We start from the raw sequence: 26471 nt of genomic DNA, 5'->3' as shown, positions 1-26471 counted from the left end.
GACCAGAGAAATAGCGGCAGAGAGAGAGAATATGCAATATGCAATATGCTTTTTTTGCAATATGCAGTTTCTTTGTAATAAATGGAGAAAGAGGAAGCGAAAGGAATGGGGCTCTATCGGAAGAGACTAAATAACAACGCCAGGCAGCTTTATTTATCCAGTGCAGGTCAAAACACAAGAGATTGCACCGCACTCATTCGTCTCTACAGAAAGTGCCTGTGGAATAACCAAATGTTGATGATAACTGCAAAACGTCATCGAAGAGTCCGCACATCAACACATCGGATCAGTCAGTGTTGAGGACAGAGTAAAACACAAGGAGTGACCGTGACCAGTTTCGGCAGAGTTATAAAACCAACTGTCAAACTGAATTTAAAGCAAATTGAAAATATATGCATATTGAATGTATATTGAATATATTTAAATGAAGGTGATGTTAAACGTTCGATTAAGACATAAAAGAGAAATTGTCAAGTGTTTAAAATGTTTCTTATAGATAAAAAGAACATGGTCATGTGCTTGTTAATTCTTAATAGAATTGAAAACAAAGATATACGTTTACAATGTGTTCCTTTTGGACAATGAAAAGAGAAGTTTAAGAAATTTTTAACATGTTATGTGTCAGTTTATTTCAGTTGAAAGTGACGTCATTGACTTACTGGAAGTTGAGGCCTACTGGAGCTCAAAGTGTCAAACTGACAATGTTCAGAGTGTGAATTAATCAGCATAAAAAGGTGCTATACGGTCACATGCATGAACACTGAATAGATAGGCAGATATTTGAACTGAATGTATTTACTTCACTTTACTACAGAGCAGCTTCACATCAGCACGTCTGTCGTTTTATTACTGAACAGTTTTGAAGAGTTTGTCTTTTCATATTTGTGACTGAAACCGCTGAAGATGTTTCTCCCTGTTTTGCTCTGCTTGTGTTTCTGGCGTCTGGATGGTGAGTTTAAATGTGTCTTTATGACTTCAGACTTTCGGTTCTGGTACCATGTAATAAATGACTGGTTAATTTAGTCAGAAAGGATCAACATTTGCAGTTACAGGACAGCACTGATAGTGGGAAATCAAATTATAAGAGTGAGCAAACACAAGCCAACTGAAAAATCCAGACTTTGCAGATGACACATTTATTTATTTATATATATATATATTATGCAGCTCTTTCTCCTCTCACAGGATTGAAGTTTAGTCTCGTCACTGTTTGTGTTGTCCAATTTGTCAAGAAGTTTCATTAGGTAAGGAATGCTATATTTCTAATCAAGCATACATTCATAACTGTAAAATAAAGAACTATTCAGGGATTGACATTAAGGTTTTCAGTTTATATTGACTTAAATTAATCAATTCTGTAATGTTATAAGTTAAAGGAAAGTAATGATGACAAGGAGGCAGTTTAACAGATGCCGCATTTCCACTGAAATTGACCGTTCGCAAAACCCCGCCCTCGAACGGTTCTCGTCCAATCCTAGCTCAGCAACTGTAACTAAGGAGAAGGACCTCCGTCAAACATTGCGATTTCAGCAAGATAGTGAAACGATGCGCCTATGGCAGTGATGTCTGCACGGGCTTAAAACTTAAGCCCGAACCCGGCCCGACCCGACCCGAACATTACGGTTATATTTTAAGCCCGACCCGAGGTCCGTTTCTCACCTTTTATTTTTCATATGCTGTATTTTATGATTGCTTGCAACTATAATAATAAAAAAGGCTACATGTACAAACACGTTTCACTACGGCACTGCGGCCCCCTCATCAGTCAGCAAACAAGAAAAAAAAAAGATAAAAAGCACGGATCTAATTACGAAACTTTGATGTGGTTGAACATGTACACAGTCACAAATTCCTCTGGAACTCAAGCATTAAACTTCAAAACAAAAGTTCAAAAGTTCGCGCAGTTGCACAACTATTAACACAAATATATCCTTCTCAGTCGGCTACGAGTTATGAAGAGAACAGCATCGAGAGTTGATGGTTTCAGCGCGTCCTCTGATTGCAGTGTTGTGACTGAAATAGCGCGCGTGGGAGCGCATGCGCAAAACAGTTTTATAAAATTATATATGATCAAATAAAAATGATTGATATATAATTTTACAAAACTGTTTAGTGCATGTGCTCCCGTGCGCTATTCTGTCTATACTTTCTGTCGTGCCCTGGAGGATATGTCTGCTGCATTACTCCAAAACCAATCACTTAATGTATGGAGCTCAACCCAGCCATGGGTCTGGTTCTCAAAAGTTTGACGGGCGTAGTAACAATAACTAAGGGGCGTGGCTTTTGCGAACGGTCAATTACCCGGAACAATTTGTCCCAGGAACCGGTTGCTGTCTGCGTTTCCACCGCGGTCTAAAGTACCGCGAAGATTAGGCGATTATTCTGGTGACGTAGGACTGTACGCTACTTTACAGTTCCCGCTGGATTAAAGCGAAATAAAGCCTGAACCTTGTCGTCGGTCCCCTTTCGAAAGGGAACATGATTGGAGACGTGGGAATTTGTCTGTCAAGTGCTTGAAAATGTACTTTTTTCTCTTTACATATTATTTTGTAGTAAATCATTATGCATTTTGGTTAATTGGTCAAGCAAAAAAACATGTAGCATGAAATTTTGAGTTACATTTTATGCAGTATTGTTTCATGAAGACCAAAGGCATAATTTGTTTGTAGTTTTAGCTAGTTGACAAGGAAACATTTCTCAATTTTGTGTAACTTGATGTACTCAAATAACTAAAACTGAAAAAATAAATAAAAAATCTGTCAATCACAAAAACACGCAACAATTACTAGAACTTAAATAAAATGAAAATGTAAAATAAAAAAACAAAAACTGATTCAAAATCTTAGTAAAAAATATAATAGTATCTCAATGATACTGAAAGTGTTGCTGGATAAATGTTAATAAAATGTTAAATGTTAGTTTAAGTCTCACTAAAATAACATTTAAAATAAACCCACTGAACATTAATGAAGCAGTTTTGAAGAGTTTTTCTTTTCATATTCGTGGACTGAAACCGTTGAAGAAAATGTTTCTGAAATTAGTTTTGCTCTGTTTGTGTTTCTAGTGTCTGGTTGGTGAGTTTAAATTTGTTTTTATGTTTCCATTCTGGTACCATGTGATACATACTGTTTAAATTAAGATTAACATTGACTGTTAATCTCATATAGAAATAATTAAACTATATTTTACATGTCAGATCAAGTTTGAATTCATCTCTAAACTCAGTTATTATGGATTGGTTAAATAAAATAAATAAATAATATAAATATGAAGCTCAGATTATCAGCGCACTAGTTTTAGTGTGACATTAAACATTAAAGTAAAATTGTCTTTTTTAGTTATTGTTCCATTTATAAATCTATTTCTCTTTTAATTTTTTTTGTCTTTGTGCTGCTGCAGAATATTATTAATTTCACATTAAAATGAATACATGTATTTTAGTGAAGCTTCATCAAACCAACATCAAGAGATTTTAAAGCTTTAATCTGTGAAAAACTCTGTTCTTCAGGAGCGTTTGCTGATGATGAAGTGAAGTCAGTGTCAGTGACGGAGGGAGATTCAGTCTCTCTAAACTCTGGTCTCACTGAAATGAAGGATTATGATGAGATTCATTGGAGATTTGGAAATAATAACACTTTAATAGCAGAAATCAATGTAACGGCCGACAGAATCACTGTATATGAAGATGTTCTTGATGGGAAATTCAGAGACAGACTGAAGCTGGACAATCAAACTGGATCTTTGACCGTCACAAACATCAGAATGAAACAGACTGGACGTTATAAACTACTGATCAACAGTAAAATCAAGAATGTCTTTCTCACTGTCATGACTGGTGAGTTCAAAAACGGTTACACCTGTTTTATAATGACAACATTTAAATGAATTCATACAGCATTCGTTTTATTTATTTATTTATTTAATAAACAATTATAATCTGTTTATCTGTGATAAACCCTGTTTCTGTTTGTTCTGTGTGTGTGTTTGATGATTCAGTGTCAGTGACGGAGGGAGAATCATTCTCTCTAAACTCTGGTCTCACTGAAATGAAGGATGATGATGTGATTCTGTGGAGATTTGGAGATGAAAACACTGTAATAGCAGAAATCAATGTAACGGCCGACAGAATCACTGTATATGAAGATGTTCTTGATGGGAGATTCAGAGACAGACTGAAGCTGGACAATCAAACTGGATCTCTGACCGTCACACACACCACAACTGAACATGCTGGATATTATAAACGACTGATCAACAGTGTGAAAAAGAGTTTCAGTCTCATTGTCTACGGTGAGTTTATTATTGATTTCCTTTATTTGTTAATCACTTTGAAGTAGACATAGCCTAAATGTAAAAAAAGAGTCAGCCAGGACCACTTAAGTAAAAAAAAATTTCCCATAGACAGAACTTTTAGTAAATTTTTTATTGCCATATTTTGCTACATTTGGCGGTATGGCTCTGTTCTAAATTCCCCATCCTATACATGAGCTCCATGAAAAGCCAAACAGGGAACAGCAGCAGCTGGGGACAACTTCCCACACTTTTACTGGGAGAGCAGCACAAATCCCCCGTGAGAACAGAGCATCCATCAATGACAACAAAAGGACATTGATTAAGATAAACACAAGTAGGCAGACCGAAGCTGCGTTTAAGTAAGGCACCCTGTTTGAAAGTTGCCAATTAATTGTATGAATCAGATCAGCATTCAGAATTTTTTCCACTCAGCTGATTGACTAGCGCAGAATGCTTTATTTTTCATTGTAAAATGGTCAAATCTAAGATACAACACTTTTTTTGACGTTCGGTTTCCAACCTTATGAACAATTATCCTGGCATCTCTGTGTAATTTTTTTTATAAATCTGAAAATCACAAACACTCCCTCAACAGAAAGTATGATTTACTGTGATGTTTCAAATCTTTTTCAGCTCGTCTGCCTGTTCCTGTCATCAGTAACTCTTCACACTGTTCTTCATCATCATCATCTTGTTCACTGGTGTGTTCATCAGTGGTGAATGTGTGTGATGCGACTCTCTCCTGGTACGCAGGACTCAGTGTATTGTCCAGCATCAGTGTGTGTGATCTCAGCATCAGTCTCTCTCTACCTCTGGAGGTGGAATATCAGGATAAAAACACCTACAGCTGTGTGCTGAACAATCCCATCAGCAACCAGACCACACATCTGGACATCCACACACTCTGCCACACATGTGCAGGTACGACAGCGCTGATGATATTAGTGTTTATTCATGGAGTTGATCATAATGACTTTCAAGGGTTTCATTGATTGCTGATAAAACAAATGTCTAGCATTGCTTAAAAATGACATTGATTCCTAATGGTTGATCTATGTTTCTTCTTTTGCTTTTATTCAATATAAACATCTCTGTTATATGGATTATTTATACATGTTGATTTTGTGTCCCATCAGCTCGGATTCGAGTCTTTGTGACTTGATAGACTAAATAATTAAAAAGGATTTGGTTTTGTACTAGTCTGATAAGATCCTCCAGCATCCATCCTGTCCTCGTTGTAATCGTATCTCATTGGAGGTGTTCCTCTTCCCCTTTTACCCTCAATCTTCACAATCATGATCAACTTCTATAGCGACCTTTCCCTTCAAACCATGTGACCAAAGTACAAAATGTAGTTTCATCACTTTGAGATTCTGGTTTGATTTCCTCTATGATTGACTTGTTGGTCCGTCTTGTCGTTCTTTGGCACACACTGGATTCTTCTCCAGTTCCAGGTTTCGAACGAGTCAATCTTCCTTCTGTCTTTTTTCTGGATCGTCCAGATTTTGCAAAAGGAGTTAACAACCAAGATTAGGAGGGTCATCTTCATCAGCAAATTGATGTCTCTGCTTTTGAGTATTTTGTCAAAAGACTTAATAGCCGTCTTGCCCACCGCTAAATGACGTAGTATTTCTTGAGTTCTAGTTGAATCAGTGGTCACAAGGACACCTAAAATGTTCTCATACTCAAAACAATTTATTACATTTTCTCAAATCTCAATTTCTTCTCCATTGAGCTCGAATTTATCAATGTCATCAGTTGATAAATTCCTCATGCTCAGTTCTAGTCCCATCATTCGACTTTCTTCTCTTGAGTTTCCTCAGCAGATGTTACATATCTTCCATTTTTCATTGTTGTGTCATCAGTGTTACGAAACTGCTCTGAAACACAGGTTGAGGATCCAAACGCAGCTTTTATTGAGGAATTTCAGAATCGTAAACCATAAAACAGGTAATAGCTCAAAACCACAGAGCAAAGCATCGAGATAATAACAAAAGTCCAAAGCACAGAAGATCAAGACCATGAAACAGAAACCAGAAATAGCGCTCAGAAATGCAGTGCAACACCAACAAGACTTCGCAAAGAGTGACTGCGTAAACCAGGTCTGCGTTCCACTCCAAATTTGTATGCCCTTCACTCGCAAATACAAATACAAAAATTAAAGTATAAGCCAGCAGCCCCTCGCGGACGACTGCTGGCCACACAAAACAGAAACAAAACACAACACAACATAAGTCCAGGCCTGTTCCTCTCTCGTCTTTCACAATCGTCGCTCCACCTTTTATGCTTCCGCTCCTCCATGAGAAATACGAGACCGGTGCGTCGCGCAGGTGTCGCTCATCATCAATCACGCCACCGGCCACGCGCCATTCTCTCACGGCTCTCGGGCTTGTCCTGCTTGCCACACATACACTATTATGTGATTAATTCTCAAAAGAATACACTACAGTTGAGTGCGATCTGCGGTAACGTCACAATCAAGTTGAATTGTGGGATTTAGAGCTGCTTGAAGTGTACATCGGAGTAGACTCGCTCCCTCTGTCAAAATCGAGGGTCTGTCCATATAAACTTCCCTCATCCACTTCAAGAAGTGGAACGCACTTCAAAATGGCGCAAGTGCGTGTCTAAAAGTGGAGTGGAACACAGCCCAGGTATATATAGACGGAGTAAACAAGGGTAAATGAGAAACGGCTGAAACTAATCAGGGATAATGAGTCTGGGCAAAGGATTCTGGGAAATGTAGTTCATGGTGGAATGACACAGGTCTGGGGAGGAGCGCCCTCTGGTGGATATCCTGGGCGCTCCAGCTGGTGATCGTAACAGTCGGCATACCTCAGATTGTTTATCATATTTATATACATACATATACAATATCAGCCTTTCAGCCTGAAATGAAACATATACAATTTGATTTTTACTGTAACCCACAATAGAATGGAATAAACCAGAAACTCAAATGAATTTAAATGTAAAGCATCAAAATACTACTAACTGAGAAGTTCTCTTATCACTACTGACACTAATAATGTTTCTCTCAGTGTCAGTGTCTACAACAGGGCTGATCTCCGCCGCTGCCGCCGCTGCCGCCGCTGCTGCCGCTGCCGCCGCCGCTGGATCTCTGTTCATTGTTGCTGCAGTCGTTGGGATCTTCTGCATCTGCAAGAAATGTAGAAAAACTGATCAAGAAGGCAAGTGTTAAATTATAAATGCAATTGAATTTGTGTTATAACAAGTAATAATATACTTTAATAGTGTAGTTCCTTTTAACCCTCAAGTTGTGTTGCGGTAATTATGACCTGACTAAAACTTACTGACTTTCCTCACACAGGATATAACAACTTCCCCGTAAAAATATGATATTTGTTGTACTTGTTAGTTACGCGTATTTGGTAACTATAGCAACTATGGTAAAAATTTGTAGCTTTGCATTTCAACTCGAGGTAACTCGTTTGACCTTTTGAAATATAATAAGATTGCTTGTTCAGTGCCATGGACGCTGACGTTAGCATTATTTATTTGCTGTCATCTCTGTGCACTCTGAGCCGAGTCTGACCCATGTACTGTAAAAAAAGACCACCAAAACTTTAAGATTAACAAGACGGTAATTTTTATTATGGTCAAAATGTGAGAAAGCATAAAGCGTGGTTTGGTGGAATAAGTCCCATCTTTTAAGTAAAAGAGCCAATCTTCAATTGGTTAAGTCCATTTTTGTCACTGCAGAAGCTCTGGTTGCTATAGAAACATGACAAAAGCTTGAGACTGCACATGTGCATTAGCTGGAGCAACCTGAAATATGAGCTTTTTAATGCAATTTGAAAATCATAGAATATCCAGAATAAGCTTGAAGGATGCCCAGACAGAAGAGGTGCCCGTAGGTTTAACCTCTTTATACTCATTATTTTTTAGCTTTCTTCTCACACCGCTTACGAAGGCGTTTATCACCATTATCACCGTTATTGCTTGCATTAACTCTGATCACGGCCGGGTGTTCTCCGAGCCGATCGACTCGGGTATTACACACAATGTTAAACAGATCCGGGACCCGAAGTGATATATTGGGACCCGACCTGGACCCAGCTGACCATTTAAAATATAGACTCGAACCGGGTCTCGGGTGCTCCGTGTATACCTCTACATCAGCTCCACCCAGCCCTGAGGATCCCCTGTCTCCACCTCCAGCTTCTGGGCCCATCGCTCCACCTTGTCCAGTCGACACTTCGGTGCCGCATTGACTCCTCCCCCCCCGGGCTCCACCAGAATCCCTCGGCCATACGGCTTCTCCGGGCTCCTTCGTTCCTCTGGCTCCACCTTGGTCAGCCGTTGACCTAGTCTTCAATGGTCGCTGCATCTCAGTCGGTCGTCCCCAGGGTGTCTGTTTCCATCAAGTCCGCAACACCATGGCTCCTCCCACCTTCGAATCCGCCCTGGGGTTTCGTTCACATTAACACATTAGTCTCAGTGTTTAAATTCTCTTAGTTTCCTTCCAGTGGCTGTCGGTCTACATATGTTCATTGATGTTTGGTTACTACATGTTTCCTGTGAAGATTTCCATTAAAGTGTGTTCCTGTATATTCCGTCGTCGTGCGAGTCATTGCTACAACCAATCACGTTACACCCTGCTAGTGACTGGTGAATGAGTGAAAGTGAATCACTTTGTTAATGTAATGCAGTAATGTGAGCTTTAACACTTTAACTTTTACAGCCCTAATAACTTATATGATGTAAAGAAACATATATAGTTAACAAGTTTTGTTGTTTTAATTCACTTACATCTTATTATCGTTGAGACAGAGACTCATGAAGAAGAAATCACTTACGCTGAGCCAAAGTTCTACAAAAGAAAAACAGAGAAAATGGTAAGATCATTTATTACTAATTCATGTCGGTGTATGATTTCATCAGTGAGTGCACTTGTGTGTGATAGATCATTATAAAGACAAAAACACAAAAAGCACTATATTAAATATGTATAAAAGCCATAAGAACGGCCTCTTCGATGGCAAGCATTAAAAAACAAATGGAAGGAAACAATGCAAGTCTCTCAATTACAGGGCTATGGAAGTTTTGTGATACACTTGAGGCTGGTTTTATATCTGCATATTAATAAATACATGTATAATAAAATAAATACATACTGTATTTTTTGTTTTTAAATTATATATTGTGTTTTTGACAGGATGATAAGGAGGAGGATCGTGTGGTGTATGCGCCGATCGCCAGCAGAAAATGATCAGACTTCAAGCCCCAGAGCAGCGGTGTGATCGCTTTCACAGGAGCCGCTGTAGTTCCTCTCAGCTCTTTAGTTTTGTATTTAATATTCAATACTTTATTGTTGAAGAGTGATATTCAGTGACGGACTAATGCAACTAATCAGACTCACTGAGGTGTCATTACTGTGTGTTTGAAGGGCTTTCTTTCCATTCCTGCTCATATGAAGACTCAGACTAGCTTTAATAAAAACAGACTTTATTGTGAAATACTGAATATAACAGATAAACGACTCTCTCAATGTTTATCGAATTTCACAATATACATTGTTTCAATTCAGAAAATCATGATGTTAATGTTTATAATATATTCATGCATTATAGTCATATTTATCACAGAGCTGGGCGATAATATAGTATATATTTTGTGATGATACAAGCAATCAATCAGTTGAGATTTGCTATTTTTGCTCTTTGTGAGTATACTGTATGCAAATAAAGTTGGACATGCTTATAAATCCAACTTTATATAAGAAGATGGATAGCCAATAATAGTTTAATTATGCCACAAAAAATCAAGCAGTTAAGATTCGATATACAAAGAAGCTGATCTTGATGTCGCACCGTTAAAAGATCATATCATGTCTTTGTTTGTCAATGTTTAACAATCATTTTAAGAAAGTAGATGTATGATTTACAGTTGTAATATTCATTCATGGTATTAATGGTATGTAAATGACTGAAGGTTGTAAATATATATATATATATTTTTTTTGTTTCAGTTTGGGGGTGAAACTAACTAGCAACACTGCTAACAAATTAAAGTTTCTATGTTACAATTAAAGGTACAATATGTAAGATTTTTGTAAAAAAATATTAAATTTTCTGTGATATATTTCATGCAGTTGTGTACTTACATTATCCCAAAAGTTCCCAAGGTTTTGTAAATCCCGAGAAATTCCAGTTTTTAATAATGGCTCGTCCCTGATCATTGTCGCCTATCAATGACGTACTATCTGCGATATCCTCGGTTTCCGCTTGTAGAAACCATAGGTATGATAGATACCTCATTAGCTGCCGTTTCAATGGGACGCTATACGTATAAGCCGCTAATGAGGATTCTATGTATCGTATGAATATCTATGATAATATTTCGCACACCGCTGTTGTGTTGTTCAGTCCTCATGGTTCACGTTTATGGATTGGCGAGTACAGAAAATCCAAAAAAACGTAAACATAGATCACCTAAGGCAAGCAGGTTTTGGGAAAAACACAGAATAAAATCAAGATCAATATCGGATTGGCGTTTTCAGGATGGGCAAAGCTTTGCGACAAACTTGGACTTGATCTGTTCACAGAGACTCTGCTCTCGCATGTGTTTTAATAGACAGGTAAGCAAATATATATTATTTATTGTACACTACAGTTATATTGCTTTGTTTGTACTCCAGTAACGCTTTTTATCAAGTTTTTTTATTTTTTTATTTTTTTATTTTATTTTACCTTTATTTTACCAGGTAGGTAGCCTGGGAAAACCCAGACCACTCTCAGTTGTAACTGAGTAAGGGTCTGGCAAAGCTCCATAGACAATTCATTTCCACAGGGGCGTCACCAACGGATGTCGGATAGATCTAAAACCAATCAGAGCGATGAATGACATGACGTATGCAGAGCGACGGAGAAACATCTCGAGACTCTCAGCAATTCTCTGTTTGTGTTAACGAAAATTACAATTTTAAATCGCTTGAAACAGACGCGATAGCTGATTCGAACGAGTGATGTTGTGATGTTCCACGGCGGCATCCATGTCTGTAATGTACAAAATCTGCGTCACCGTCTCTGCTCTGTCGTCATCGTGTAAAACGTTTCTGATTGGTGCCGCGATTTCGGCGGATTGGAAATGGGTTTCAATGGGCTCTTTGCCAGACCCACTTGCAGAGCAAATCTAAATTTGCCGGAAGTGGTCTGGGTTTTCCCAGGCTACCAGGTAGGCCGATTGAGAACAAATTCTCATTTGCAATGGCGACCTGGCCAAGATAAGGCAAAACATGTGCAAGACAACAGTGTTACATAATAAATACACAGAACACAAGAGTGCAAATTTACAAATTACAGTGAACACAATAGGACAATATAGGGTCAAAACAGGATAAGATCTATGCGAGTCTGTTAAGCAACATAATTAAGACTTGGCGAGAGTATTTTAAGATTAAAAATAATTATTTTACTGGATATATAAAATGTATCTTATTAAAATATATCTAACCAATAAGTCAAGAAACTCAGCAAGTATGACAGTAGTGCAGGTGAAAAAGTCCACTGTGCAAAGCGGATATAGCATAAAAGAGAAAAAGATTGGAGGCAATTAACAGGTACATAGATCGGTCAGATGTTCAGAAAGGAGTAGTTTAAAAGCAACTGGTGATATGAGTTTTTCAAGTTTTAAAGTTTTTTGTAATTCATTCCAGTCATTGGCAGCTGAAAACTGGAATGATTGGCGGCCGAATGTTGTGCAGACTTTCGGGGTGACTAAGGCAATATACCTACTAGATCGTAGACTGCGAGTAGGTACAGCAATAGTAACTAGACCGCTTAAGTACAGCGGGACTTTACCAAGCAAAGACTTGTAAATAAGTTGATACCAATGAGTTAAACGTCGCACAGTTAATGACGGCCAACCAGCTAATGCATAGAGCTCGCAGTGGTGGGTGTTGTAAGGAGCATTTGTAACAAAACGTATGACGCTATGATAGATAACGTCCAGTTTTTTCAGCAGAAAATTTGAGGCAATTCTTTAATGACATCACCAAAGTCAAACATTGGAATGATAGTCATTTTCACCAAAGCCAGTTTGGCAGCATAAGTAAAAGAGGCCCTGTTGCGGAAAAGAAAGCCAATTCTAGATTTAATTTTAGATCTTAGTTTGTTAATGTGCGGCTGGAAGGAGAGAGAACTGTCTAACAAGACACCTAGATATTTATATGTATCAACATATTCTAGCTCAGACCCATCCAGCGTAGTGATGTTAGGTAGACAAGCAGGTGTTGGCCGCGAACGATTGAAAAGCATACACTTAGTTTTACCAGAATTTAATAATAACTGAAGATTTTGAAAGGAATATTGAATAGAATTGAAACTCTCCTGAAGATTTTTAAGCACAGTATCTAACGAAGGGCCTGACGTGTACAGGATGGTGTCATCTGCATAAAGATGGATCTGAGAGTCACCAGCAGCAAGAGCCACATCATTGATGTAGAGGGAGAAAAGAGTCGGCCCAAGAATCGAGCCCTGTGGCACCCCCATAGAGACCGGCATAGGTCCCGACAACAGGCCCTCCGATTTAACACGCTGGACCCTGTCGGAGAGATAATTGGAAAACCAGGCAAGGCAATCATGGGAGAAGCCAAGGCTATTGAGTCGGCTGATGAGAATACTGTGATTAACCGAATCAAAAGCCTTGGACAGGTCGATGTAAACGGCTGCACAGTATTGCTTTTTATCAATGGCGGCTATGATGTCGTTCAGAACCTTTAAGGTAGCCGTGTTGCAGCCATGACCAGCACGAAAACCAGACTGCATAGCAGAAAGAGTACGGTGGGATTCCAGATGACTAACAATTTGTTTATTGGCCAGTTTCTCAAAAACTTTGGAAAGACAAGGTAGGATGGATATTGGTCTATAGCAGTTAGGGTCGAGGGTGTCTCCCCCTTTAAACAGAGGAATGACTGCAGCGGATTTCCAATCTCTCGGGATTTCAGAAGATAAGAAAGAGAGGTTAAATAGACTGGTAATGGGGGCAGCAATAATATTTGCAGATAATTTTAGAAAAAAAGGATCCAGATTATCCAACCCAGCTGATTTGTAAGGGTCTAGCCTTTGCAGTTCATTCAGTACATCGGCTACCTGGATAGGAGTAAAGGAAAAGTGTGTGGAAAAATGTATGGAGGGGGCTGGGCACAGGGGTGTTGTGACTGTAGGGCAGCTAGCTTGAGGGCGAGTATTTAGATGAAAGGCATGGCCGGCTTCAGTGAAATGTTTATTAAAGTTCTCTAATATCTTAACCTTATCTACAGTAACAGTATTATCAAATTTTAGGGCTGTAGGAAGTTGGGAGGAGATAACTTTATTCTCCAGAATTTTTACAGTGTCCCAAAACTTTTTAGAGTTGGTGTAACAGGCAGCAAACTTATGTTTAAAGAAGTGAGCCTTTGTCTGGTGACCAAGTCTATGGCAGTGAAATTAAGTAGCCTATGTGTTGCACAAAAATATTTAGCTATTACTTGCAAATACTGTGGGTTTGTTCAAATGTAGTTTTAATTGTTTTAAACGTGTAAAACTGCGCAGCATTAACCCACCAAATCATTTGACAATATATATAGTCACATATTAGCAACAGGCTAATAATATAGCATTACATTTCACGTTCCTGGCAGCTAATTCATAACGATGACATAACATATAGGGCCCTATTTTAACGATCTGAAACGCAAGTATCAAACGCGAAAGGCAAGTAACTTTGTGGGCGGATCCCGGGCGCTGTTGCTATTATACCGGCGGGATAAATGACTCTTGCGCCCGGCGCAAATCTAAAAAGTGTTGGTCTGAAGTCGCTTCATTATTCATACACTGTAAAAAAAAAATTACATCCCCAAGTCAAAATTTTCTAGTGACTGATAACATCAAAATTTTTCAATTAGTCTGACATATTATTTCTCATTGAGCCAATTTTAACAGACTATTGCAACAATTAATTCAATTTATTTTACAGAATTTCACTTGGGCCAATTTAAAAATGTAGATGTTACCAGTCATATAATAGAATATTTTGACTTGGGGAGGTAAATTGTTTTTTACAGTGTAGGTGTGGTTTGGGAGTAACGTGAAATAAACCAATCAGAGTGTCATCTCACATTCCCTTTAAGAGCCGGCACGCTTGTTCCATGGCGGATTTCTATTATAACGGCGGGTTTGCCAGCGCACGCCAGAAGCGGTTCACAGCCGAGGAGACCGACGTTCTCGTCAGGGCCGTAAAAGAAAGAGAAGTGACATTGGGGATGGCAGAAACCCACCCAAATTATCTTCAGTTAAACAGGCGTATAATATTTTGGGTAAATGTGTTGCTAGATTTATGCCTATTTTTTTCACATCTTCATGGACACAACAATGATTTCCATCGTGTGTTAATATTTTTCCTTATAATGTATGATTTGAAAAAATGAAAACTGCTGTGTCTGTTTAGATTAGAGAATCAAAGTGTATGCGCGCTGTTCACACGCTACATAATGGCCAAGCACGCGCCCTTAAAATAGTATCTGACTAACGTGCAACACGCCACTGACTTTTTTCCAGGTCAGTGGCGGAATTGTCTTTTCAAACCGCAAAATATCACCAGGGAACTTTTGCGCCGGAACACGCCGCCTCTTTTCACTGAACTGCCCCCGCGAGCGCAAGTTCATTCCCTAATTTACCGATGTGCGTCTGTGGAGGGAAAAGTCTGCGGTGCGCGGGTGCAAAATAGGAATGATACATGCGTCGGTGTACAAAGTCAATTGCGCTGGGTGCAAGATAGGGCCCATAGTGTGATCAAACGTACAGGTAATACAAAAACAAATTTATTAGCTGATATACAACATGATTCGTGAATTATACATCTCTGGATGGTGAAAACGACATCTCCCATCGTTCCACTCGCCCTTTCATAGCATCATCAAGCTTCGTCTTTGTTATTCAAGGCTCGAAATTGTGACCATGGCCCTGTCCCACACTCCAGATATAGGTGGAGCCAGTGCTCTCACTACACACCAGCTATAGGTGGAGCCAGTGCTCTCACCACACTCCAGCTATAGGTGGAGCCAGTGCACTCACCACACTCCAGCTATAGGTGGAGCCAGTGCTCTCACCACACTCCAGCTATAGGTGGAGCCAGTGCACTCACCACACTCCAGCTATAGGTGGAGCCAGTGTTCTCACCACACTCCAGCTATAGGTGGAGCCAGTGCACTCACCACACTCCAGCTATAGGTGGAGCCAGTGTTCTCACCACACACCAGCTATAGGTGGAGCCAGTGCTCTCACCACACTCCAGCTATAGGTGGAGCCAGTGCACTCACCACACTCCAGCTATAGGTGGAGCCAGTGCTCTCACCACACACCAGCTATAGGTGGAGCCAGTGTTCTCACCACACACCAGCTATAGGTGGAGCCAGTGCACTCACCACACACCAGCTATAGGTGGAGCCAGTGCTCTCACCACACACCAGCTATAGGTGGAGCCAGTGCTCTCACCACACACCAGCTATAGGTGGAGCCAGTCCTCTCACCACACACCAGCTATAGGTGGAGCCAGTGCTCTCACCACACACCAGCTACAGGTGGAGCCAGTGCTCTCACCACACACCAGCTATAGGTGGAGCCAGTGCACTCACCACACACCAGCTATAGGTGGAGCCAGTGCACTCACCACACACCAGCTATAGGTGGAGCCAGTGCTCTCACCACACACCAGCTATAGGTGGAGCCAGTGCTCTCACCACACACCAGCTATAGGTGGAGCCAGTCCTCTCACCACACACCAGCTATAGGTGGAGCCAGTGCATTCACCACACACCAGCTATAGGTGGAGCCAGTGCTCTCACCACACACCAGCTATAGGTGGAGCCAGTCCTCTCACTACACACCAGCTATAGGTGGAGCCAGTGCTCTCACCACACTCCAGCTATAGGTGGAGCCAGTCATCTCACTTAACACCAGCTATAGGTGGAGCCAGTGCTCTCACTACACACCAGCTATAGGTGGAGCCAGTCCTCTCACTACACACCAGCTATAGGTGGAGCCAGTCCTCTCACTACACACCAGCTATAGGTGGAGCCAGTGCTCTCACCACACTCCAGCTATAGGTGGAGCCAGTCCTCTCACTTAACACCAGCTATAGGTGGAGCCAGTGCACTCACCACACACCAGCTATAGGTGGAGCCAGTCCTCTCACTACACACCAGCTATAGGTGGAGCCAGTGCGCTCACCACACACCAGCTATAGGTGGAGCCAGTGCACTCATCACACACCAGCTATAGGTGGAGCCAGTGCTCTCACGACACACCAGCTATAGGTGGAGCCAGTGCTCTCACTACACACCAGCTATAGGTGGAGCCAGTGCACTCACCACACACCAGCTATAGGTGGGGCCAGTGCACTCACTACACACCAGCTATAGGTGGAGCCAGTACTCTCACCACACACCAGCTATAGGTGGAGCCAGTGCTCTCACTACACACCAGCTATAGGTGGAGCCAGTGCACTCACCACACACCAGCTAAAGGTGGAGCCAGTGCACTCACCACACACCAGCTAAAGGTGGAGCCAGTGCACTCACCACACACCAGCTAAAGGTGGAGCCAGTGCACTCACCACACTCCCGCTATAGGTGGAGCCAGTGCACTCACCACACTCCAGCTATAGGTGGAGCCAGTACACTCACCACACACCAGCTAAAGGTGGAGCCAGTACTCTCACTACACACCAGCTAAAGGTGGAGCCAGTGCTCTCACCACACACCAGCTATAGGTGGAGCCAGTGCACTCACCACACACCAGCTATAGGTGGAGCCAGTGCACTCATCACACTCCAGCTATAGGTGGAGCCAGTGCACTCATCACACTCCAGCTATAGGTGGAGCCAGTGCACTCATCACACTCCAGCTATAGGTGGAGCCAGTGTTCTCACCACACACCAGCTATAAGTGGAGCCAGTGCACTCATCACACTCCAGCTATAGGTGGAGCCAGTGCACTCATCACACTCACCAGCTATAAGTGGAGCCAGTGCACTCACCACACTCCAGCTATAGGTGGAGCCAGTGCACTCACCACACACCAGCTAAAGGTGGAGCCAGTGCACTCACCACACACCAGCTAAAGGTGGAGCCAGTGCACTCACCACACACACCAGCTAAAGGTGGAGCCAGTACTCTCACTACACACCAGCTAAAGGTGGAGCCAGTGCTCTCACCACACTCCAGCTATAGGTGGAGCCAGTACACTCACCACACACCAGCTAAAGGTGGAGCCAGTACTCTCACTACACACCAGCTAAAGGTGGAGCCAGTGCTCTCACCACACACCAGCTATAGGTGGAGCCAGTGCAATCACCACACTCCAGCTATAGGTGGAGCCAGTGCACTCACCACACACCAGCTATAAGTGGAGCCAGTGCTCTCACTACACACCAGCTATAGGTGGAGCCAGTGCACTCACCACACACCAGCTAAAAGTGGAGCCAGTGCACTCACCACACTCCAGCTATAGGTGGAGCCAGTACACTCACCACACACCAGCTAAAGGTGGAGCCAGTACTCTCACTACACACCAGCTAAAGGTGGAGCCAGTGCTCTCACTACACACCAGCTATAGTTGGAGCCAGTGCACTCACTACACACCAGCTATAGGTGGAGCCAGTGCACTCACCACACACCAGCTAAAGGTGGAGCCAGTGCACTCACTACACACCAGCTATAGGTGGAGCCAGTGCACTCACCACACACCAGCTATAGGTGGAGCCAGTGCACTCACTACACACCAGCTATAGGTGGAGCCAGTGCACTCACCACACACCAGCTATAGGTGGAGCCAGTGCACTCACCACACACCAGCTATGGGTGGAGCCAGTGCTCTCACTACACACCAGCTATAGGTGGAGTCAGTGCACTCACCACACACCAGCTATGGGTGGAGCCAGTGCACTCACCACACACCAGCTATAAGTGGAGCCAGTGCACTCACCACACTCCAGCTATAAGTGGAGCCAGTGCTCTCACTACACACCAGCTATAGGTGGAACCAGTGCACTCACCACACATCAGCTAAAGGTGGAGCCAGTGCACTCACCACACACCAGCTATAAGTGGAGCCAGTGCTCTCACTACACACCAGCTATAGGTGGAGCCAGTGCACTCACCACACACCAGCTAAAGGTGGAGCCAGTGCACTCACCACACACCAGCTATAGGTGGAGACAGTGCACTCACCACACACCAGCTATAAGTGGAGCCAGTGCTCTCACTACACACCAGCTATAGGTGGAGCCAGTGCACTCACTTAACACCAGCTATAGGTGGAGCCAGTGCACTCACCACACACCAGCTATAGGTGGAGCCAGTCCTCTCACTACACACCAGCTATAGGTGGAGCCAGTGCGCTCACCACACACCAGCTATAGGTGGAGCCAGTGCACTCATCACACACCAGCTATAGGTGGAGCCAGTGCTCTCACGACACACCAGCTATAGGTGGAGCCAGTGCTCTCACTACACACCAGCTGTAGGTGGAGCCAGTGCTCTCACTACACACCAGCTATAGGTGGAGCCAGTGCACTCACCACACACCAGCTAAAGGTGGAGCCAGTGCACTCACCACACACCAGCTATAGGTGGAGACAGTGCACTCACCACACACCAGCTATAGGTGGAGCCAGTCCTCTCACTACACACCAGCTATAGGTGGAGCCAGTGCACTCACCACACACCAGCTATAGGTGGAGCCAGTGCACTCACCACACACCAGCTATAGGTGGAGCCAGTGCACTCACCACACACCAGCTATAGGTGGAGACAGTGCACTCACCACACACCAGCTATAAGTGGAGCCAGTGCACTCACTACACACCAGCTATAGGTGGAGCCAGTGCACTCACCACACACCAGCTATAGGTGGAGCCAGTGCTCTCACCACACACCAGCTATAGGTGGAGCCAGTGCACTCACCACACACCAGCTATAGGTGGAGAGGAGAGAGAGAGTCATAGAGCCAATTCAGTGAATGGGGATTATTAGGAGGCCATGATTGGTAAGGGCCAATGGGTGGAATGTGGCCAGGGGTTACACCCCTAGTCTTAACGAGAAATGCCATGGGATTTTTAATGACCACAGAGAGTCAGGACCTCAGTTTTACGTCTCATCCGAAGGACGGTGCTCTTTGAAAGTATAGTGTCCCCGTCATTATACTGGGGCGTTAGAACCCACACAGACAACAGGGCGAGCGCCCGCTACTGGCCTTATAACACCTTTTCCAGCAGCAACCTGGTTTTCTCAGGAGTCTCCCATCCAGGTACAAACCAGGCTCAGTCCTGCTTAGCTTCAGTGGGCAACCAGTCTTGGGCTACAGGGTGATATGGCTGCTGGCCAAAGACCAAAAGACCAAAAGGAAAGATTTTTCCCAAGACTAAATCTCTCAGGTAACCAAATGCAAATTTCTCTAAATTAATAATTACATTTACAGGGTACGGTATGTTCCATTAACTCTGACTTATCATTTTTATGATTAGCATCACAAGCAAAAATTATACATTTATTGGGATTTGAATCAAAATGGAGTCTGCGATGGTTTTTCTCTTTTATTTGATCTGTACAAACATCTGTGTGTGTGGTCTGATCTGTCGGTGGATAAACAGCTTCTGCTGGATGTGTGTCGTCTCTGTGTGTGTCGGTAGTTTGTGGCTGAAGCGTTTCTTCATTTTCTCTCCTGCTAATAAGAAGCTCACAATCTTCCACTCAAAACATCTTTACACTGAAATAAAGTGAATCCATCAACAGTCAAATAAGAGTCACAGGTCAGAGGTCAAATATGATTGACAGCTCACAGCACTAAATAACACACAGATATCTAATCCAATATTTCACTCTTCTGCTGTTAGTTTTCATTCAGGGCCAGAATTCATTTGAAAATGTAAGATCAGCAAAAGCTTGTTGATGTTCGTGATGTTAAAGGAGACGGATGTGTGAGCGGAAACTAACTGAGGTTGGGGGAGGATTCACACACAACCAGATAAATATCTCAGTTCAGTCGTGTTTAGTAGCAAGTGTTTTCAGACATTTTAAGAGTTACTATCGAGGACTTTTCATTGAACCGATGAAGAAAATGTTTCTCAAATTGATTTTACTCTACTTGTGTTTGTGGCGTCTGGATGGTGAGTTTTAAATGTGTTTTATGACTTTAATTGTTTCTGTTCTGGTACCATGTGATAAATTACTGGTTAAATTAGTTAGAGAAGATTACATTCACTGATAGTGTCAGTAACGGTGGTTGTAGTGAAGCGCACGACTCATAGAATAGTCTTTAATCTAATAATCCACACAATACACAGGAGAATCATGAGGAGAAACAACCACGTAACGTAGACGACACCGGACGATGAACTGAACAGAACTCAGGGTTTAAATAACAGGGAGATCATTGGAAGAACAGAAACAGGTCTGGGATTAATGAACTAATGATAGAGAACACAGGCAAATGGAAACAGAGCAAACGGAGAGAAAACGAAACCTAAACCGAACAAACATGTTACAGTTAGTCTCATATAGAAATGATTAAACTGTGATTTTACTGTCAGATCAAGTTTGAATTCAGCTCTAAACTCAGTTATTATAGATTGATTGAATCATATAATATAAATATGAAGCTCAGAAAATCAACATCATTAGTTTTAGTGTGACATTAAACATTAAATTAAAATAGTTTCAGTAAAATTGTTTTTAGTTAGAAAACAAAACTAGAGGTATTTCGCATTGCATGGAAAGAGAGCATGATTTATAAAGAGAGGCATTAAAAGTTGCTAGATCTGCTTATTTTTCAACCCTATTAGAAGAAAACAAACACAACCCTAGGAATTTATTTGGAACAGTGGCAAAAACTAACAAAAAAAATACAACTTCTAGCCCAGACGTTTCCATGCTGCACAGCAGTAATGACTTAATTAACTTTTTTACTTACAAGATTGATAATATCAGGGAGAGAATTATAACTATGCACCCATCTACTACAGTTTTGCATCTGGCAGTGCATTGTAGTCTCCCTGAGGAAAATTTGTATTCATTTATTTTTGCTATAGGAGAGGAAGAATTTCAAACTCGTTAAATCATCTAAATCGACAACATGTATGTTAGACCCTATACCGACTAAGCTGCTGAAAGAGATGCTTCCTGTCACCGGCCCACCGGTGGGCCCAAAGTCATTACATATTTAAAATAGTAATATCCTATACACTAAACCTAAACTAATATTGACAAACTATATATCATTTGAAAGCTTACAATCTCTAGTTTTCATATTTGGTGACTGATTTTTAAAATGAATTACAGAGGAGCTGTAATTTATCAATTTGCAACAATAATATTTTCATACTAGTTCAGTCCTTTATTTTGAAATAGTGATGAACAGGAAATATCATGAAAAAAATGGTAGAAACCTCAGTTTGTTTTCATGCCAAGAGTTCAAAAGATAGCATCTGTTCAATTATTTTAGAAAAAAAGGTCTGAAAATGTTTTAGAAATAAAGAAAGACAACATATGGAAATGGAAGCGCCCTTATATGGACAGTAATGTCAACTAGTGAAAAAGTTTGGTACTGCGCCCAAACAAAATCTTACTTATCAACCTAAAATTTAAAACACAACTTGTTCAGATTTTTGGCTTTGATTTTTTTTTTGTTGCAGTTTTAGAGTCACCCAGGTTTTGAAAAAATATATTTTATATAAAATATTAATAATTACATTTTTAAATTTTATATTTTCATAAACTCAAACTTCTATAACTTTTTTTCTGTTACACTTTCTTAATTTATTTCACTTCTAAAAAATTCTGCCAAATTTCATCTTTAAAACAAGACCAATCTTACATCCATATTCCAAAGCATTATATATTCAAAAAAAGGGGGGTGACACTTAAAGGGTTAATATCATTAATTCATCTTTGACATTAGCATATGTACCAAAAAGCTTTTAAGCTAGCTATGATTAAACCGCTTGTTAAAAAAACACAACTTGATCCTACAGAATTAGTCAATTACAGGCCGATCTCGAATCTGCCTTTTCTGTCAAAGATACTAGAAAAGGCAGTATCCCCACAACTATGTTCCTTTCTAGAAAGAAATGATATCTGAGAGGATTTTCAGTCCGGATTTAGACCGTACCATAGTACCAAGAGAGCTCTCGTTAGAGTCACAAATGATTTGTTAGAGTCACAAATCAGAGCTCTCAGAAACAAATCAAATCAAATCAAATCAGTCACAAAAAAGAGCTCTCGTTAGAGTCACAAATGATCTTATCATCCGATCGTGGTTGTATCTCTCTATTGGTGTTACTCGATCTTAGTGCTGCATTTGACACCATTGACCACAACATCCTTTTAAATAGACTCGAACATTATGTTGGCATTAGTGGAATTGCACTAGCATGGTTTAAATCATACTTATCTGACCGATATCAGTTTGTAGCAGTAAATGAAGAGATGTCTTATCAATCACAAGTTCAGTATGGCGTACCACAAGGCTCAGTACTAGGACCGCTGCTGTTCACTCTGTACATGCTACCATTAGAAGATATCATTAGGAAACATGGAATTAGCTTTCACTGTTATGCTGACGATACTCAGCTGTATATTTCTTCAAAACCTAACGAAACCTACCAATTCACAAAATTAACGGAATGCATAGCTTATATAAAAAATTGGATGACAAGTAATTTCCTACTACTAAATTCAGAAAAAAAAGAGATTCTAATTATTGGACAAAAAACGTCCACACGTAATAACCTAGAGTACTGTCTAACACTTGATGGCTGCTCTGTTAAGTCTTCGTCGTCGGTTAGGAACCTGGATGTGCTCTTTGATACCAATCTTTCACTTGAAAGTCACGTGTCTAGTATCTGTAAAACTGCATTTTTCCATCTTAAAAATATATCTAAATTACGCCATATGCTCTCATTGACAAATGCGTAACAAATAGTTCATGCGTTCATGACCTCAAGGCTAGATTATTGTAATGCTCTACTGGGTGGTTGCCCTGCACGCTTAACAAACAAACTACAGCTAGTTCAAAACGCAGCAGCTCGAGTTCTTACCAGAACCAGGAAGTATGACCCTATTGGCCCGGTTCTGTCAACACTGCATTGGCTGCCTATTAAACATCGTGTACATTTTAAAATATTGCTGATTACTTACAAAGCACTAAATGGTTTAGCTCCGCAGTACTTGAGTGAGCTCTTAACGCATTATAGTCCTTCACGTCTACTGCGATCTCAAAATTCCGGCCAGTTAATAATACCTAGAATATCAAAATCGACTGCTGGCGGTAGATCCTTTTCCTATTTAGCACCAAAACAGTGTCTTCCTAACATTGTCTGTGAAGCAGACACACTTTGTCAGTTCAAATCTAGACTAAAAACACATCTCTTTGGCCTAGCATACACATCCATCCATCCATCCATCCATCCATTCCTCTTCTTCCGCTTATCCGGGGCCGGGTCACGGGGGCAGCAGTCTAAGCAGAGATGCCCAGACTTCCCTCTCCCTAGACACTTCCTCTAGTTCTTCCGGGGGGACACCGAGGCGTTCCCAGGCCAGTCGGGAGACATAATCCCTCCAGCGTGTCCTAGGTCTTCCCCGGGGTCTCCTCCCGGTGGGACGCACCCAGAACACCTTCCCGGGAAGGCGTCCAGGAGGTATCCGGAACAGATGCCCGAGCCACCTCAGCTGACCCCTCTCGATGTGGAGGAGCAGCGGCTCTACTCTGAGCTCCTCCCGAGTGACCGAGCTCCTCACCCTATCTCTAAGGGATCGCCCAGCTACCTTGCGGAGAAAGCTCATTCCGGCCACCTGTATCCGGGATCTTTTCCTTTCGCTCATGAGCATAGGTGAGCATAGGTGAGAGTAGGAACGTAGATTGACCGGTAAATCGACCACGACAGACCGTTACATCGACCGCATTACAGCAGAAGCTGCACCGATCCGTCTATCAATCTCCCGTTCCATCCTTCCCTTACTCGTGAACAAAACCCCAAGATACTTGAACTCCTCCATTTGAGGCAGGAACTCTCCACCAACCTGAAGTGGGCAATCCACCCTTTTCCACCCCCTCCTTGAACTGCCACCTTAACGTGGTGGAGGGGTTTGAGTACCCAAATGACCCTAGGAGCTATGTTTTCCAGGGCTATATGCCCCTGGTAGGGTCTCCCAAGGCAAACAGGTCCTAGGCGATAGATCAGACTAAGAGCGGTTCAGAAACCCCTTATGATGGACACCAAAACAAGGACCGTGACGTCGCCCCGGGTTGGGGCTCGTATGCGACAGCTCAGCCCGAAGTAGCGACATGGGGCCGCCTTCCCATCGGCCCACCACCTGCAGGAGGGAGCTTAAGGGGCTTAGAGGATCGGGCGGTAGTCGAAGGCGGGGGCCTCGACAACCCGATCCCTGGACACAGAAACTAGATCCAGGGACGTGGAACGTCACATAACACATTATAGACTTCTTTAATTCAATGTTAGGCTGCATAGTTTATATCAGCCGGAACCGGGAACACTTCCCATAAATCCTGATGTACTCGTTACATCATAAGAAGGATGGCGTCTACGCTAATTTTAGTCTTTTTGTTTATCCCGAGGTTTACCGCAGTCCGCCGGATCCAAATTTGATGAAGGACCAGCACCAGGACACGACGACACCTCTGTCCTGAAGTATCAACTAGTCTCTCCCCTGTGAAGGCCTCCTTTCCCTTCCCTTTACCTCTAAACAGATAAAACGTTGTCGGGATAATTCCGGTTCGCGTGGCTACGCAGTATCGACTACAATTTCTGTATTGTAAACTTTTAAGGCCTAACATGTAGTTTGTTGAGGGTTGATTTGTGAAAAAGGTCTACACACCTGCGCACATATATATTCAAACGCGCATATCTATCGCCCGAACACGGGATGCGCATGTGCGAGCCGTCTGCGTTTTCGCAACTTCACTGTTACGTAATTTCTATTATCACTGTAAAGCTGCTTTGAAACAGTCCATACTGTTAAAAGTGCTATATAATTTAAGGTGACTTGACTTATTGTTTCATAAATAAATCTATTTCTCTCTTCATTCATCATCTTTTGTCTTTGTGCTGCTGCAGGATATTATCAATTTCACATTTTAATGAATACATGTATTTTATTGAAGCTTCATCAAACCAACATCGAGTGATTTTAAAGCTTTAATCTGTGAAAAACGTTGTTCTTCAGGAGTGTTTGCTGATGATGAAGTGAAGTCAGTGTCAGTGACGGAGGGAGATTCTGTCTCTCTAAACTCTGGTCTCACTGAAATGAAGGATGATGATGTGATTCAGTGGAGATTTGGAGATGAAAACACTTTAATAGCAGAAATCAATAAACAGGGCGACAGAATCACTGTATATGAAGATGTTCTTGATGGGAGATTCAGAGACAGACTGAAGCTGGACAATCAAACTGGATCTCTGACCGTCACACACACCACAACTGAACATGCTGGAGATTATGAACTACAGATCAACAGTGTGATCAAGAATTTCAGGCTCACTGTCTTCGGTGAGTTAAATATCAGTTTCAGCTGTTTTATGTTTTAATCTGGACAAATATACAATGAATAATTCAAACCTCATTTTGCTTTTGGTGTTTAATGATGATATTAATTTCAAATGTAAATATATATAAAAAAAAATTTCATTTTGTAAATGACTGTCTTAATCTGTTGAACCCTTTTCTCTGTTTTTGTTCCCCATGTGTGTGTGTGGTGATTCAGTCCTGGAGTTAGTGTCAGTGAGTGAGGGAGATTCAGTCTCTCTAAACTCTGGTCTCACTGAAATAAAGGATGATGATGTGATTCAGTGGATTTTTGATATCACTTTACTAGCAGAAATCAATAATCGGGCCGACAGAATCACTGTATATGAAGATGTTCTTGATGGGAGATTCAGAGACAGACTGAAGCTGGACAATCAAACTGGATCTCTGACCGTCACACACACCACAACTGAACATGAAGGATATTATCAACTACAGATCAACTATATCTGGGTGCCTTCTTATATTAGCCTCAATGTCTACGGTGAGTTAAATATCAGTTTCTTCTGTTTTATTTATTACAGCAAGATCTAAAGTCAAGTCATCTTCATTTATATAGCGCTTTTAACAATGTAGATTGT

The 26471-nt window shown here is 41.6% G+C and overlaps 1 protein-coding gene across 1 annotated transcript; it reads left to right on the top strand.

The window, feature by feature from the left end:
- Nucleotides 1–818: 818 nt before the first annotated feature.
- LOC306988022 (uncharacterized protein) lies at nucleotides 819–26471 on the top strand. The gene is made up of 3 exons (XM_079592723.1): nucleotides 819–949; nucleotides 25531–25854; nucleotides 26069–26471. Exons 1-3 carry the CDS (start codon nucleotides 904–906, stop codon nucleotides 26422–26424), a joined length of 726 nt encoding a protein of 241 aa, XP_079448849.1. The 5' UTR covers nucleotides 819–903; the 3' UTR covers nucleotides 26425–26471.

Source organism: Phoxinus phoxinus (assembly GCF_949152265.1).
Source record: "Phoxinus phoxinus genome assembly, chromosome: 20".
NCBI lineage: Eukaryota > Metazoa > Chordata > Actinopteri > Cypriniformes > Leuciscidae > Phoxinus > Phoxinus phoxinus.
The sequence above is the reverse complement of the archived record's forward strand: the minus strand, read 5'-3'. Positions and strand labels throughout refer to the sequence as shown.

Coding starts and splice junctions, on each gene's coding strand:
- LOC306988022 (XM_079592723.1), top strand. CDS start 904: ATGTTTCTCCCTGTTTTGCTCTGCTTGTGTTTCTGGCGTCTGGATG. Junction 950..25,530: donor GTGTTTCTGGCGTCTGGATG/GTGAGTTTAAAT, acceptor GTTGTTCTTCAG/GAGTGTTTGCTGATGATGAA. Junction 25,855..26,068: donor TTTCAGGCTCACTGTCTTCG/GTGAGTTAAATA, acceptor GTGGTGATTCAG/TCCTGGAGTTAGTGTCAGTG.